The sequence below is a fragment of the Phyllostomus discolor genome, chromosome X (genome assembly GCF_004126475.2).
Source record: "Phyllostomus discolor isolate MPI-MPIP mPhyDis1 chromosome X, mPhyDis1.pri.v3, whole genome shotgun sequence".
Lineage (NCBI taxonomy): Eukaryota > Metazoa > Chordata > Mammalia > Chiroptera > Phyllostomidae > Phyllostomus > Phyllostomus discolor.
Window position 1 is genome coordinate 38602622 of NC_050198.1, and position 13030 is coordinate 38615651.

A 13030-nucleotide genomic window follows, 5' to 3' on the forward strand; every position below is an offset into this window, starting at 1 on the left:
CTGGGGACCTGGCCTGCAACCCAGCCATGTGCCCTAACTGGGAATCGAACCTGCAACCCTTTGGTTTGCAGGCCAGCACTCAATCCACTGAACCACACCAGCCAGGGCCAGCTTAAGTGTTTTTGATGAGAGCGCTACCGTGGGAATGCTGTCTCTTTCCCCCTCCCCGCCACCCTCAACATCTGGAGGCACTCAAGGTCAGGCTGTTGCACTGTTGGGGAGGCTCAGCCATATGGTCAGGGTGGGGACTGCGTCGTGGTCTCTCTGTTGTAAAGTGGCATTTTCCCATCCTAATGCACAATGGATCCAGGGTAAAACCTTGAGTCCCTGTGAATATCCTGCTCCCCAGCAATCTTAATCTAATGGTTTTACCATCCAAGAATGACTCTTGCCTGAGTGAATTGCATTGGTGGCTGCAAAAATGGTGGCTTTTCTATGCTTTCTTTCTTTCTGCAGTTCTCAATTGGCATTTATCCTTTTTCCCTGCTATCTTTTCTCAATTATCAAATTATTTACCCAACAATTTAGAATCCAAGAGTGTCATTTGGGGGGATAATTTTTATTGGACTATAGTATACATAGAGTAATGTGCACAAATCATCTCTTTACAGCTCGATGGATTTTTAAAGTGAATACACCCATATACCTATCCCATCCGGATCAAAATAGAGAATATTGCCAGCACCAAAGAACCTTCCCTGGTGTCCCTTTCAGTCATACTCCTCTTGAAAGGGTTTAATACCCTTTTGGATGCTCACATTGTTCTAGCTTGGGTTCTTTCCTGTTGATTCCAGTGTTCCTTTAACATGGCTGGTCCTTTCATTTTTCAAGCACTTCCTTCCTGTCACTACAAGGTTCCACAGGCTCATCTTGTATTTAGTTTTCCTGGCCCAGCTCTAGAATCAGGCATTTCTCCCAAAAGCTCTGGTTCTTTTCAGTGGAGAATGGTGTTGAGAAACCAAGGTCTGAATGCAGGGTGTTTACATTGCTGCTGGGTCTCATTGCTTCTAGACTCTCTCACTGGACAGAACTTTGAAAGATAATTTTTTAAGAGTTTAGTCTTTCCACGCTACCCAGAGAGGGGCCCATATGGCATTGTTTTCAGTTGTCATGTAACTTAAAGGGCAACTTTCACAATGTCCAGAGGCCTCGATGTCCTACAGATGAAGGAGGGGGATGTCCTCAAATTCCGTGCAGCAGGAACCCACTTAGATGGCACCAACCTTGACTTCCAAATAGAACAGGACATCTACAAAAGGAAAAGTGATGGCATCTACATCATAAATCTGCAAAGAACCTGGAAGACGTTCTGCTGGCAGCTCATCCCTTTGCTGCCATTGAGAACCCTGCTGATGTCAGTGTCAGATTGTCCAGGAACACTGGCCAGTGAGCTGTGCTGAAGTCTGCTGCTGCCACTGGAGCCACTCCCACTGCTGCTGCTTCACTCCTGGCACCTTCACTAACCAGGTCCAGGAGGCGTGATGTGGGAGCCGAGACTTCTGGTGGTTACTGATCCCAGGGCTGGCCACCAGCTTCTCACCAAGGCGGCCTATGTTAACTGCCCACCATCGCTCTGTGTAACACACTCTCCTCTAGGCTATGTGGACATTGTCATCCCTGCAACAACAAGGCGGGTCACTCAGTGGGTCTGATGTGGAGGATACTGACCAGGGAAGTTCTGTGCATGTGCAGCACCATCTCCCTTGAACACTCATGGGAGGTCCTACCTGATCTTTACTGCTACAGAGATCCTGAAGAGATTGAGAAGGAAGAGCAGGCCACTGCTGAAAAAGCTATGACTAAGGAGGAAATTTAGGGTTGAATGGACTGCTCTGGTTCCCGAGTTCACTGCTGCTCAGGCAGAGGTCGCTGACTGGTCAGAAAGCGCAGGTGCCCTCTGTGCCAACTCAGCAGTTTCCTGCTGAAAACTGGACTGCTCAGCCTGCCACTGAAGCCTGGTCTGCAGCCCCCACTGCGCAGGCCATGGAGTTGGGGGAACAACCACTGAGTGGTCTTAAGCTTTTCTCCCACATACTGTTAACAGAATGCAAATAAGATTGACAGAAAATAAACAGCTTCTAAAGAGAGAGAGAGGAAAGGAGGGAGAGAGAGGTGGGGGGGAGTTAGTTTATTCTGCAATCCCCCATTTTAATCCAGCATCACAGTTCTCTGTGTCACCTCCCCTTATTCCACCTGGAGAAGTCTCATTCCTGGCAGCATCACTATATTTACACATTGGCTCTACCACATAAAGCCTGTCTTAAAGTACACCCAAAATAGCTTTACAGTCCCCTCATCACTGCCATTGCTGACAACATGCATCCTAAGAGCAAAGTCAGTGTCTTTTACCCAAAGAATATATCTCAGGAAGGGAGTATAGTCAGACAGCTGAGTTTAAAAGGCACCTGAATTATTTTCTCTGTGTGATTTTGTTATAAATTGGATATGCAGTCAGGCTCATTAGCTTTTGTTTTTATTCAATTTTAGCACTTGATTTTTTCACTCTTTTTTAAAAAAAGATGTTATTGATTTATATTTAGAGAGAGGGCAAAGGAGGGAGAAAGAGAGAGAGAGAAACATTGATGTGAGAGAAATAACAATCGATGCCTCTCGCAGGCCCCCAGTGGGGACCTGGCCTGCAACCCAGGCATGCGCCCTGACCAGGAACCAAATCAGTAACCTTTCAGTCCCCAGGCCAGCACTCAATCCACTGAGCTGCACCAGTCAGGGCAGATTTATTCACTTCTTCAAATGTATTTTTGCACATTTAAAATATTTACAATGGTTCAGCCCAGGCTGTTGTGGCTCAGTGGATTGAGCACTGGCCTGTAAACCAAAGGATCATAGGTTCAACCCCCAGTCAGGGCACATGCCTGGGTTATGGGCCAGGTCCCCAGTGGGGGGCATGAAAGAGGCAACTACACAATGTTTCTCTCCCTCTCTTTCTCCCTCCCTTCCCTTCTGTATAAAAAATAAATAAATACAATATTTTAAAAAGATAAAATATTTACAATAGTTCAAAGTCAAAACTACACAAAAGTCTGTTCCAAAAAATCCCACACTCTTATCAACCTCCTATAGGTGACCATTTTCATTAGTTTTGAGTTTCTCCTTCTTGTGTCTTTAATAAGTATGTGTGTATGTGAGTGCATATGTCCTTTGCACTCTGCTTTTTTTTCACATAACAATGTATCCTGAAAATTATTTCATTTTTATTAGATTTTCATTCTTTTTTTCTTCAAGATTTTATTTATTTATTTTTAGAGAGAGGGAAAGGGAGGGAGAAAGAGAGGAAGAGAACATCATTGTGTGGTTGCCTCTAGCATGCCCCCCTCTAGGGACCTGGCCCACAACCCAGGCATGTGCCCTGACTGGAAATTGAACTGGCAACCCTTTGGTTTGCACGCTGGCACTCAATCCACTGAGCCACACCAGCCAGGAAAGATTTTGCCTCTTTTTTACTGCTGCTTAGAACTATTGTATGAATGTACCATAGATTAGTTCACCAATTCCCTGATGATGGACATGTACCTTGTGTCTGATAACTTTATGTTACCAATTATATTACAATGAATAATTTTATGCATCTTATTTTGTATTTGTGAAGTAATTTCCTGCATGGGGATTGCTGGGTCCAAGACAGTGATTGAGTTTTGTACATATGTAATGTTTTGTTTCATTCAATGTGCAAAAAATGGCATACTGTATAAACTGTACTGAATAAGAAAACGGTACCAGAGATGATATATCAACAACATATTGATATATCAAATATAGAACAAAACAAGATTTTAATTTCAGATTATTAGAGATGCTATGCAGCAATTTAAAATGGGCAAATGCGATGAAGTGTGCTTGGAAGTAGTATGTTAGAGTGTTGATCCAGAACTCCTCTCAGAGGTGACATTGGACTCAAGATCCTACAACAAGGAGCCAGCCATGGGAAAGGTTGGGGACAGTCTTCCAAATAGAAGAGTAAGTGCAGTGGACTAGGACCAGGGCACCCCTGGTCAGGAGCTGAGAAATGGCCCCAGAGGCTGCAGAGAATGAGGAAGCAGACAGGTTGGGGTAGAGGGTGGAGGAGCTAGAAGCCAGGACACCCAGGGTTTTTATAAGATACAGCAAAGAGTTCAGATTTGATTCCAAGGGCAATGGGAAATCGTTGTAAGGTTTTAAGCAGAGATGTGATATGAAATTATTTATATTAAAATTAAGACTTAATCCTGGTGTGTGAAGAACAGGCTCTAGAGGAGCAAGTGTAGAAGAAAACCAGGTAGGAAGCTGTGGGAGGAGCTCAGGGAGAGACTAGCAACAAAGAGGGAGAGAAATGGGCTGATTAGGGTCTGTTTTAAGGGGAGATCCAACAGGATTTAATTATACAGTTCAGCTCTGTATCCTTCCTTATGATTACAATGAGGAAAATGGAAAACTAACATGATAACCACCGTCAGAAATTTCACATCACTTTAAAAATTTATTTTTGAGTCCTGGCTGGTGTGGCTCAGTTGGAGCACAAAGTGAAAGGTCTTGGGTGCAATTTCTGGTCGGGGCACATGCCCATGTTGAGGGTTTGGCCCCCTGTTGGGTGCTTGCTGATCAATGTTTCTCTCCCTCTCTTTCTCCCTTCTTTCCCCTCTAGAATTAATAAAAGTAAAAAACAAAAACACGTATTTTTTTATTTAAAATGTCATATAAGGTCACTGTCAAAAATGTTCAGAAAAACAGAAAAAGGAAGTTATCACCCACAGTGCCATCACACAGAGATAACAAGTATTTACTTTTTGGTGTATTGTTCTAGGGTGTATATAGTTACTAAGTTGGGATTTTTGTGATTTTAGTTTTGTATTTTGATTTTTCACATGTGAAATTAGCTGTACTCCCATTGCCACTACTTTATCTCAGGTCCCTATCATTTCCTTCCTTGCCGGGGGTTTCCCTGCTGGCAGGCTTCATCTTCACACTGCCCACCCAGTGGTCTTTCTAAAAGGCAAATATGATTGGCTCGTCGCCCCCTTTAAAATCCCCTTTGATTTCTGCATCTACATCGGCGATGAGGTCAGGGTACCGCTTGAAGACTATCCGACCCCACCTCCCCCCACGAATCACTACAAGGACCTTCAGCCACATTTCTTGGGGACACTGAGCCCAGGGAAGGGACAGGGAGGGAGACTAGCCCACCTGTCTGATAGCCTCACCCGAGGTGGGGGGGGAAAGGGGAAAGGGTTTGCACAGCGACACTGGGGTCACAGGTCGCTCTAAGGGGCGGAGCGTCGTGAGCTAGACAGCCAACAAGGTGTCTGCAGGCTGTGGCAGGGCTGGCTGGGCGAGAACCAATCTCCCGCCCTACTGAATTGCGAGGCGGCGAGGATTCTGCGCACGAGCTCTGGGGGTCCCCAGTTAAACTGCGCGCTAAGGGGCGGAGTTTCGCGAGGGAGTGCCCCTTGGGGTCTCCCAGACCCGCGGGTTGCAGGACCAGGCTGGTGGGAACTGACCACACAACTGGTTTCCCATAGCCTTGTCACTGTTGGGTCTCCTTGGCAGCCTCCCTAGGGACCTATTTGGGCAGGCGCCCTGGGGTCCAGTCTTGCCCGAAAAGAAGGGGCTTCTTCAGGGAACCTCAGTTTTTTCACGGCCAAAGGACTCCATGAGAGCCCAGAGCACGGTCGGTTTGGTGGGAACTGACCACACTCCTCACTAGGGCCTTGCTGCGCAGGCCTGTAGGGTAGAGTCAGCGTGAAGGGGCGGAGAACGCAGATGGTTAAATTCGCGCCCCGGGGGCGGGGTCGAAGGCGGAGCACGGCGGCCATGCAGGCAGCAGACGCAGGCACTGCTGGAGCCGAAGGCCTGGATAGCCAGGATGGCTACGCCACCCCGCGGGGTGCAGGCGCGGCAGCCGCTGTTGCCGGCGGAGCTCCGCGTGTTGCCCCAGCACAGAATGCCTCAGGGTGGGGCGGAGAGGCAGCAGTCACGGTCAGAAGGCCAGAAAATCGACTACTTACTTTGTAACCTACCCGAGGAGACAGCGAGGAATACTCTGGGGGCTGCCTCCTGGAGGGTTGCTTTGGGTGCCGAAGGACGGAAATGTTGAGGCCGAAAGGGGAGCAGAGGGAACCAGGCGCAGCTTGGGTGTGTACGGGCCAGGGGCAGTCTGGAGGGGAAGAGGAAATAAGAGCGGGCGGGGGGTGGGGGATAACGAGGTGGCCGGTGGGAATTAGGGCTAGGGCTGCTCTGCAGGGGGTTGATGGAAGTAGTCCTTGGGGAGGTGTGTGAGACTAGTCAAGGTGGGCCTGAGACGGGACCTGAAACCAAAGTCGGTGTGGATGGTACCTTAACCGAATCTCCACCAGCGCCCTCAGTGTGCCTTTTCCGTCCCCCTTGGAGGCAGACATTGCCCGTGGATCCCTGGCCCCCGATGCGGAACCCCACCGAGAGGCAATTCAGAAGGAGCTCACAGTGAGCGGCAGCGTCCTAGCCGTGTAAGCTCTAGAAGGAGAAGGGGCAGCAGGTGGCAGGGCCAGACTCCCCTGAGGGGCGCTTTATTGGAGAGGAAGATACGCTCAAGAGTTAGGTCTGGGGGAGGGACTTGGTGTGGTCTAAGCGGGTGTTGAGACAGCAAAGGATTCAGTCTAATGCCCAGGGGCAGAGCAAGGAAGAGAGGGATTACCACCTCTAATTTGACTTTCTCCCCCCGCCCTCACTTTTAGCTGCTGGAGAGCTGAAGATGCTCACCTCCTCCGAATTTCCATCATCAACTTTCTTGACCAGCTTTCCCTGGTGATGCGAACCATGCAGCGCTTTGGGCCCCCTCTTTCCCGCTAAACCTGGGCTGGGAAAAGGGGGCTGAGACCCAACCTTGTATCCGGTCCTAGGCAGTGGACCCTTCCCACAGCAGGGATTCCTGCAGTAGGTGCCACTTTCCTATGGGCCCCTAATCTGCCTGCAGTGGTCCTTGGGCACTTGCGGGCCACTCGTTTTGTTTAGCGCTTCAGTGTTTGTCTGTGCAGCAAATAAAACTGAGCTACTATTCCAAATGAGTTTCTTTTCAACTGCAGCACCTCTTAACAGGCTTGGCTTTCTCTCAGGCTGGGGGGGGAGGTCTGGGAATGGTGCTCAAGCACTACAAGGTAACTGAAGACAATTTAGGAAGTGGAAGATAGGTCTTGTCCCTCAGTATTAACTACTGTGAACATTTTGGAATCATTCCTTAGTTTTATAGCTGTATTTATATAGTGAGTGTATAACAATAACATAATGTATAATATTTTGCAAGGTTAGCACTTTTTACTAATATTTTTCATTTATCGTGAACTTTTCCTCTCTAAAACTTCTTTGAAAGCATTATTGAATGCAGGCATAACAATCATTATAATGTAATTATTGACCATTTAAATTATTTGCAATTTTTGTCCTATTACAGATAATAATTCAATGGAATTCTTGCATATAAATGTTTGTGTGAATCATTGTGTCCTTAAGATAGATTCCAGCCCTGGCTGGCGCAGCTCAGTGGATTGAGCACCGGCTGCGAACCAAAGCATCGCAGGTTCGATTCCCAGTCAGGGCACATGCTTGGGTTGCAGGCCATGGCCCCCAGCAACTGCACATTGATGTTTCTCTCTCTCTCTTTCTCCCTCCCTTCCCTCTCTAAAAATAAATAAATACAATCTTAAAAAAAAAGATAGATTCCAAGAGGCCCTGGCTGGTGTGGCACAGTTGGTTGGAGTGTCATCCTATGCACCAAAAGGTTGCAGGTTCAATTCCCATTCAGAGAACATACCTAGGTTGTGGGTTTGATCCCCAGTTAGGGTGCATATGGAAGGCAACCAACCGATGCTCTTTTTTTTAGTACATTTTATTGATTATGCTATTACAGTTGTCCCTTTTTTTCTCCCCTTTATTCCCCTCCACCCTGCATCCCCTCTCCCCCAGCAGTCCTCCTCCTTAGTTCATGTCCTCAGGTTGTACATATAAGTTCTTTGACTTCTCCATTTCCCATATTTTTCTTAACCTCCCCCTGTCTATTTTTTACCTATCATCTACGCTTCTTATTCCCTGTATCTTATCCCCTGTTCCCCCACTCCTCTTCCCTACTGATAATCCTCCATGTGATCTCCATTTCTGTGATTCTGTTCCTGCTCTAGTTGTTTGCGTAGTTTGCTTTTATTTTTATTTTGCGTAGTTTGTGTAGGTTCAGTTGTTGATAGTTATGAGTTTGTTATCATTTTAATATTCATAGTTTTGATCTTTTTCTTAGGTAAGTCCCTTTAATATTTCATATAATAAGGGCTTGGTAATGATGAACTCCTTTAGCTTCTTCTTGTCTGGGAAGCTCTTTATCTGCATTTCAATTCTAAATGATGGCTTTGCTGGATAGAGTAATAATCTTGGATGTAGGTCCTTGCCTTTCATGACTTTGAATACTTCTCTCCAGCCCCTTCTTGTCTTGGTGTGTTCATTTTTGGGTCCAACTTCTTTGGGACTCTCTGAGCTTCCTGGACTTCCTGGAAGTCTATTTCCTTATCCAGATTGGGGAAGTTCTCCTTCATTATGTTTTCAAATAAGTTTTCCATTTCTTGGTCTTCCTCTTCTCCTTCTGGTACCCCTATGATTCGGATGTTGGAACATTTAAAGTTGTCTTAGAGGTTCCTAAGCCTCTCCTCATTTTTTTTTTGAATTTTTGTTTCTTCATTCTGTTCTGGTTGAATGTTTATTTCTTCCTCCTATTCCAAATTATTGATTTTGAGTCCCAGTTTTCTTCTCTTCACTTCTTCCTTTATTTTGCTTCTGTACTCAATCATATCTGTGAGCATCTTTATTACCAGTGTTTTGAACTCTGCATCTGATAGGTTATTTATCACCTCGTCACTTAGTTCTTTTTCTGTTTTTATTTAAAAATATTTTATTTACTTTTAGAGAGAAGGGAAGGGAGGGAGGAAGAGAGGGAGAGAAACATCAATGTGTAAGAGATACATCAATGGGTTGCCTCCCACAAGCCCCTGAATGGGGACCTGGCCGGCAACCCAGGCATGTGCCCCATCCAGGAATCAACCTGGTGACCTTTTAATTCACCGGCTAGTGTTCAATCCACTGAGCCACACCAACCAGGGCTTTTTTTCTGGGATTTTGATCTGTTCTTCCATATTTTTTTTTGTCTCAGCCTGCGTGTTACATAGTAAGGAAGAGAGCCTTAGATATTTGCCACCACTGGGCAACCCACTTCCCTCTGTTGTGGCACTGTCTGTGGGGGAGGGATCAGAGGGAGAACAGTGCCACTTGCTTGGCTCTTGCCCCACTTTCAGTAACTTCCCCCACTACCCACAAGCCTAATCGTGCCTTTCTGATGCTGATTCATGGGTGGGTGGGTTTGTGTACGTTCTAGGATCCTGTGGGTTCCTCCAATGGACTCTCCTGTGAGACTGGGAGTTTCTCCTGCTGCTGCAACCCCCACAGGTTTTTTACAGTATTGAGACTTTATTTCTCCTTGCTGGAACCCTGGGTTATGTGATCTGTCTTGGTCCCTAGTTGTTCCTTCCAATTTATCTACATGCAAATGTGGGACCACCCAGCCTGCCAGCCCCCCCCACCCCCACCTTGCCCACCCGGTTGGCCAGCTGCTGCCTTGCCGCACATCTTCTCCACACTGGCCACCTGTCTCCACCCCTCCTGCCAGTCTGGGTGAATGTTTGGTTAACTCCTTGGTTGTCAGACTTTGATTATCTGGCAGTTATGGTTCTTTTTTGTTTTTAAATTGGTTGTCCTTCTTTTGGTTGTGTGAGGAAGTGAAGCATATCTACCTACATCTCCATCTTGGCCAGAAATCTCCAACTGGTGTTTCTCCCATAGATGTATGTGTCTCTCTCTCTGCCTCTCTCTCTAAAATCAATAAACATATTTAAATTTTTAACTGGTATGTCTGTATTTCATGAGCCATTAAATTTTAACCAAATTTCCTTTTTTTAATTGGATTTTAAAATTTTTAAATTATATTTTATTGCTTATACAATTACAGTTGTCCCAATTTTTCCCCTTTGCACCTGTCCACCCACTATCCCCACTCCCTCAGGCAATCCCCACACCACTGTTCATGGCCATGGGTCACATGTATAAGTTCTTTGGCTTCCCCATTTCCTATCCTGTACTTTACATCCCCATGCCATTCTGTAAGTACATATTTGTACTTCTTTTAAAAAAAAAAACATTTTATTTGCTTATTTATTTCCAAAGAGACAGGAAGAGAGGGAGAAAGAAAAGGAAAGACACATCAATTGGTTGCCTCTTACATGCCCCCAGCTGGGGACCTGGACCACAACCCAGGCTTGTGCCCTGACCAGGAATTGAACCAACAACCTTTTGGTTCTCAGGCCAGTGCTCAACCCACTAAGCCACACCAGCCAGGGCCTATTTGTATTCCTTAGTCCCCTCAACTCTTCACCCATCCCCCAAATATCCCCCTCCCATCTGGCCACCATCAAAACACTCTGTGTCCATGATTCTTTCTCTGTTCCTGTGTGCTTAGTTTGTTTTTTAGGTCCAGTTGTTGACTGGTATGTATTTTTGCCATTTTATTGTTCATAGTTTTGATCTCCTTTTTCTTAAGTGGAGAATTTCCTTTTTCTTAAAGCCCCTTTAACATTTCATATAATAAGGACTTAGTGATGATGAACTCCTTTAGTTTCTTCTTGTCTGGGAAGCTCTTTATCTGCCTTTCAATTATAAATGATAGCTTTGTTGTGTAGACCAATCTTGGCTGTAGGTCCCTGCTTTTCATGACTTTGAATATTTCTTGCCAGTCCCTTCTAGCCTGCAAAGTTTCTTTGGAGAAATCAGCTGACAGTCTTATCGGAACTCCCCTGTAGGTAACTAACTTCTTTTCTCTTGCTGCTTTTAAGATTCTCTCTTTATCTTTAAACTTTGGCATTTTAATTATGATGTGTCTTGGAGTGGGCCTCTTTGTATCCATCTTATTTGGGACTCTGTGCTTCCTGGACTTGTATGTCTGTTTCCTTCACCAAACTAGGGAAGTTTTCTTTCATTGTTTTTTCAAATAGATTCCCAATTTCTTGCTCTTCTCTTTCTCCTTCTGCCACCCTTATGATGTGAATATTGGACCTCTTGAAGTTTTCCCAGAGGTTGCTTATACTATCCTCATATTTTTGGATTATTTTTTCTTCTTGTTCTGATTGGTTATTTTTTTTCTTCCTTATGTTCCAAATCATTGATTTGGTTCTTGGCTTCATCTACTGTACTGTTGTTTCCCTGTAAATTGTTCTTTATTTCAATTATCTTTCATTTCTGACTGAATCTTTTTTATGCTGCTGAGGTCCTCATTATGTTCCTTGGGCATCCTTATAACCAGTGTTTTGAACTCTGCATCTGATAGATTGCTTATCTCCATTTCATTTATCTCTTTCTCTGGAGTTTTGGTCTGTTCTTTCACTTGAGCCATGTTTCTTTGTATCCTCATTTTGGCAGCCTCCCTGTGTTTGTATCTATGTATTAGGTAGAGCTGCTTTGATTCTGTGTCTTGGTAGCATGGCCTAATGTACTAGGTGTCCTGTAGGGTCCAGTGGCACAGCCTCCCCTATAACCCAAGCTGGGTACTCGAGGTGCACCCATCATGTGAGCTGAGTACACCCTCCTCTTGTAGTTGAGCCTTGGCTGCTGTTGGCAGGTCAGTGGGAGGGACTTACCCAAGCCAGTGAGATGCAAGGACTGGCTGTGACCACTGACTGACAACCTCTGCCCTCCATGGAGAATCAGCTGTGCAGGGGCAGGGTGGTGGTGCTCTGACGTCGTCTGTAGCTGTCCACTGGATGTGCAGGCCCTGGGATTTCCCAGGTGGTGCAGGCCAAGGTCAGTCCCCACCTGTGTTTTGTCCAGGCCTACCCTACCTGAGCTGTAAAGGCAGGTTACCTGTGCTGGGCTTCAAGATTCCCAGGTGAAGCGGAGTTGTGAATCTAGGCTGTTTGCTGCTAGTTCTAGACTTACTGAGGCCAGCTGTTGCTTGTTTGAGGGGATTTAGGAAGTGGTACAATATGAGCCAAGACCAGCCATTCATATGGAAATGCAGCTTGGGAGGGACCTTAAGCTGCATGTTACAGAGTCTGCGGGGGGGGGGGGGGGGGGGGGGGGGGGGTGGTCTAACAGTGTTAGCCAGGTTGATGGAGTCTCAGATATGGCATCAACTTGCCAGCTCTGTGTAACTCTGTGTGTTGAGGGTTTAGAAAAGGAACAATGGCCTCTGCTCACCTTTATGCCAGACACTTCAGTTTCTCCCAGTATGTCACTGGTGCCCCTCAAGCTACTACCCCAGTGCTTTAGCTCAGAGGGAGCAAGTCTGAGTAGATGAGTCCATGTGTGGGCTCTTTAAGAGAAATTGCTTGGGGTTCCATAAGTTTCTTCCACTGACTCAATCCCTGCTGGTTTTTGCATCTAGAAGTTGCGTGAACTTATTTTCCTGTCACTGGAACCCTGGGCCAGGAGCCTGGTGTGGTCTGGGACTACTTGCTCCTGAGATATCCATCCCAAATTTTTATCCACCACACATGGGTGTGGGACCAGCCAATTCTGTGTCTGCACCCCTCCTACCAGTCTGGATAGATGTGGTTTCTTTAATTCCATAGTTGTCAGATGTTCATTCAACTCAATTTCTGTCAGTTCTGAGTGATGGTTGTTCTATATGTTACTTGTAATTTTGATGTGGTTGTGTGAAGAGGCAAGCCACGTCTGCCTATGACACCATCTTGAGCAAAAGACTTATTTTTTAAAAAGATTTTATTTATTTTTTAAAGATTTTATTTATATTTAGAGAGAGAGAGAAAGGGAGGGAGAAAGACAGGGAGAGAAACATCAGTATGTACTTTCCTCTCACGTGGCCCCCACTGGTGACCTGACCTGCAACCCAGGCATGTGCCCTGAAGGGAGGGAGAAAGACAGGGAGAGAAACATCAGTATGTACTTTCCTCTCATGTGGCCCCCACTGGCGACCTGACCTGCAACCCAGGCATGTGCCCTGACTGGGAATTGAACC

The 13030-nt window shown here is 46.0% G+C and overlaps 1 protein-coding gene and 1 pseudogene across 1 annotated transcript; both read left to right on the forward strand.

Moving 5' to 3' along the window:
- The first annotated feature begins 1119 nt into the window (after window positions 1-1119).
- On the forward strand, window positions 1120-2494 carry LOC114505197 (annotated as a pseudogene).
- Window positions 2495-5432: 2938 nt separating this feature from the next.
- Window positions 5433-7031, forward strand: LAGE3 (L antigen family member 3). The gene is made up of 3 exons (XM_028522971.2): window positions 5433-6002; window positions 6348-6476; window positions 6705-7031. Exons 1-3 carry the CDS (start codon window positions 5755-5757, stop codon window positions 6817-6819), a joined length of 492 nt encoding a protein of 163 aa, XP_028378772.1. The 5' UTR covers window positions 5433-5754; the 3' UTR covers window positions 6820-7031.
- The last annotated feature ends 5999 nt before the right edge of the window (window positions 7032-13030 follow it).

What these genes read in the sequence shown, in the direction of transcription:
- LAGE3 (XM_028522971.2), top strand. Translation starts at nt 5,755, where the DNA reads ATGGTTAAATTCGCGCCCCGGGGGCGGGGTCGAAGGCGGAGCACGGCG. An exon ending in GAAAATCGACTACTTACTTT is followed by an intron (nt 6,003 to 6,347) that starts GTAACCTACCCG and finishes AATCTCCACCAG; the next exon opens with CGCCCTCAGTGTGCCTTTTC. An exon ending in AGCGGCAGCGTCCTAGCCGT is followed by an intron (nt 6,477 to 6,704) that starts GTAAGCTCTAGA and finishes CCTCACTTTTAG; the next exon opens with CTGCTGGAGAGCTGAAGATG.